The sequence below is a fragment of the Arachis ipaensis genome, chromosome B04 (genome assembly GCF_000816755.2).
Source record: "Arachis ipaensis cultivar K30076 chromosome B04, Araip1.1, whole genome shotgun sequence".
Classification (NCBI taxonomy): Eukaryota; Viridiplantae; Streptophyta; class Magnoliopsida; order Fabales; family Fabaceae; genus Arachis; species Arachis ipaensis.
Window position 1 is genome coordinate 15,612,278 of NC_029788.2, and position 3,106 is coordinate 15,615,383.

A 3,106-nucleotide genomic window follows, 5' to 3' on the forward strand; every position below is an offset into this window, starting at 1 on the left:
TTAGATGTTAGAGAAAATGCTTTATGTATATGGAAAATGCTTTATGTTTGACTTTTATTAAAGGTATTAAAGGTGGGAAAAGCAGGTATGTATTGCACAAAGTTGAAGAAGTTGATGAGGCCAAATGGGTATACAACTACAGCATTGTAGGGTTAGTTAGATGTTAGAGAAAATGCTTTATGTATATGGAAAATGCTTTATGTTTGACTTTTATTTATATTATTAAAGGTGGGAAAAGCAGGTATGTATTGCACAAAGTTGAAGAAGTTGATGAGGCCAAATGGGTATACAACTACAGCATAATTGGGGGTGTAGGGTTACCAGAAACATGGGAGAAGATCTCATTTGAGACCATAGTAATGGAAGGTCCAAAAGAGGAAGGAGGATCCATTAGGAAGGTGAACATAAAGTATTTCACCAAAGGAGATGCTGAGGTGTGTGATGAAGTGCTCAAGAGTAACCAAAGCAGGGCTGAAGGCCTTCTCAAGTTCATTGAGGCTTACCTTCTTGCAAATCCTCATTATGTATAACCAAATCTATATATACACTTGCCATTCATCACCTTCATGCCCAACAATAAAGAGCTGCCATATAATGGGGAAAACTTAATTTCATATTGGATACACGTGTGTATGAAACTTTATTATACTTAGATTGGATCTAAGTTAATATGTATCAATGATTGAGCTAATTATATATAGGTGGGTTGATTAAGCTAATTGAAAAGGGGTTGAATAAGGTTTTTTTTAAATTGATAATGACATAGTAAAATAAAAAGTTAAAAATATGAACAATATGAACAATGAGTTAAAAATTTGGTTTAATGAAATTAAAAGGAAAAAAATATTCTACCTAAATTATCCGATCAAAAAATCTCATTCAATAACTTAAAAATTTTAACCATTCATTATATCTTAATTTATTAAAATACCAATTTTTTTTGTGAAATTCTCTGCTATTGTTACCGTCGCTTGATCTCCAATTAGTCCCATCGTCGTCATCGGGATCCTCCTCATCGCCACTGATTCCGTCAACAAGACCCTTATCGACATTGCTTTTCTCCAGACCAAAAATGAATGGCGCTGCCTGATTCCTCCTTGTCGTTGCTGCTTAGCTTGCAACACACCGTGACTGCATCGCTCACTCCTATTGAAAATAACCATCCACTTAAGGATAAAAATAATCATCCATATCTAGTGAATTGAACATATAGTATATTTTAATTGTATATAACTAAACACAATCCAATTAAATAACCATCCATATAAGAATTAAAATAACTATCCACATGCCTACTAAAATGACCATCCTGAATTAGCCATATTGATTGAATACCAGAACTTGAACTTAGGGAGGCGACAAAGGGATGAAACTCATCGGAGCCCCTAGCGGGGAGAGTGACACCATCGTAGAGTTCCTGAATTTCGGGATCAACTTGAGGGAAAAGGAATCTGATGAGGAGGTTGAGCATGTAGATTCTGAGACTGTAGGAGACGATGTAAAAGTCTTGGATCAAGTATATGCGCAAAACGTAGATACAAGCAACGATCAAGGAACCAATCCAGCGACGGAGCATGTGCGGTGTGGTCTTGTCGAGAAAATGTTGGTACTGTCGCGACACTAGAATTTCCATCACGATATGGCGCCATCGGTGAGAAATAGTCGGCGGAGGTGGAAGAGTTCGACGCCGATAAGGGGTGCAAAACGACGCTACTACCGGAGTTGGAAGAGAACCTGCTATGGCGGTGAGAAGAGTGGCGGTGTCAAGACCTTTGCGGTGACGACGATGACGGTTGCAGGAGAAATCGACGCCGTTGAGAGGGTAGGGTGCAAAACGTATAATATGTGAATAGAGGGTGGATGAGGTGGGGGTAGTGATGGAGGGCGGTGAGGGTGGAAGAAAAAAGGGAATGGAAGAGGTTGGGGTGAGGTGTTTGACGGAATGCCACTGAGAAGGTTGGATTGAATGGAGGAGGATGGCTTTGCGAAGATTGGTGTTTGAGTTCGCAGAGTAGAGAAATAGGGAGTAAGATGGTTCTTCTGTGTTGAAGATATGGATAAATTAGTAAATTTATATTTTATAAACATTTTTTTACATTAACTGTTAATAAGGGCTTAATTACAAAATCTAATATGGTATAGGAACTCAATTAAAAAAAAATAAAAGTATAAAAACCTAATTAAAATTTAATGACTATAGAAATCAACTGAATAATTAAACCTAATAACAACAATTTTTTGGCTACCATATGATGTAAAGAAGGCGTTGCAACTTGCAAAAGGCATGACAGTGTATGTACTTTAATTTCTTGATGGCTTCATTACTATTTCCATTCAACTACCTTCACAGTAATAATTTGTTGAGAAATTTATCATGAAGCCAGTTAAGTTGGTAAAAATATTGGTTCAAAGTTGTCTCCTAGCTTAGATGAAATTTATTGCTTCATTTATTGGCTTGAATTGAATTCACAGTAGCAGTAGGGGCTGTTTTGAAATTAAAAGCACTGATGCTATAATAACTCAAAAAAATTAAATATACATAACTTTCTCTTCTTCTCACAAGCAACGCGTTTTTTCTTCTTCCTTCTTTTAATAATGGTTTAATTTTGGGTTATATAATAAGGCTCAAAACTCAGAACGTTATCCACACGCAAACACGTACTAATAAAACAAAAGATATCAAAGCTTCATAAAACCATAATAAATATAAGGTTTAATTATTCTGTTGGTCTTTATAATTTTGTGAAATTTTTATTTAGATTTTTATTTTTTTTTCTTTTAGTTGAATTCTTGTACCAATTTTTTTTTAATTAAGTTTTTATACTTTTTTTTATTTTTATTTGAATTTCTGCACTAATTTTTTTTTAATTGGGTCTCTATATAATTAAGCCAATTATTACCAAGAGGGACCTAATTGAAAAAAAAATTTAGTGCAGGAACTCAATTAAAAGGAAAAAAAGTATAGGGACCTAATTGAAAATTTTGCGAAACTATAGGGACTAACAGAGTAATTAAACCTTTTTATAATTCATACATTGTCATCAAAAATCAAAAGTCATAACCCACAGAAATTTGAGCAATCAAGAGAAATGTATGTCACTAAACT

At 34.6% G+C, this 3,106-nt stretch overlaps 2 protein-coding genes across 2 annotated transcripts in view; one reads left to right on the forward strand and one right to left on the reverse strand.

Annotated features, from left to right (window-relative positions):
* Positions 1-719, forward strand: part of LOC107639015 (class-10 pathogenesis-related protein 1) — a 2,763-nt gene extending 2,044 nt beyond the window's left edge. Inside the window, exon 2 of the mRNA XM_016342421.2 lies at positions 229-719. Coding sequence (XP_016197907.1) covers positions 229-530 — 302 coding nt within the window. The 3' untranslated portion in view covers positions 531-719. The remainder of the gene's footprint in view (positions 1-228) is intronic.
* On the reverse strand, positions 1,043-2,050 carry LOC110271436 (the record flags this gene model as incomplete). The annotated part of the gene is made up of 2 exons (XM_021122359.1): positions 1,043-1,146; positions 1,258-2,050. Coding segments are annotated over 2 exons (897 nt in total), but the record flags the coding sequence as incomplete, so codon positions are not given.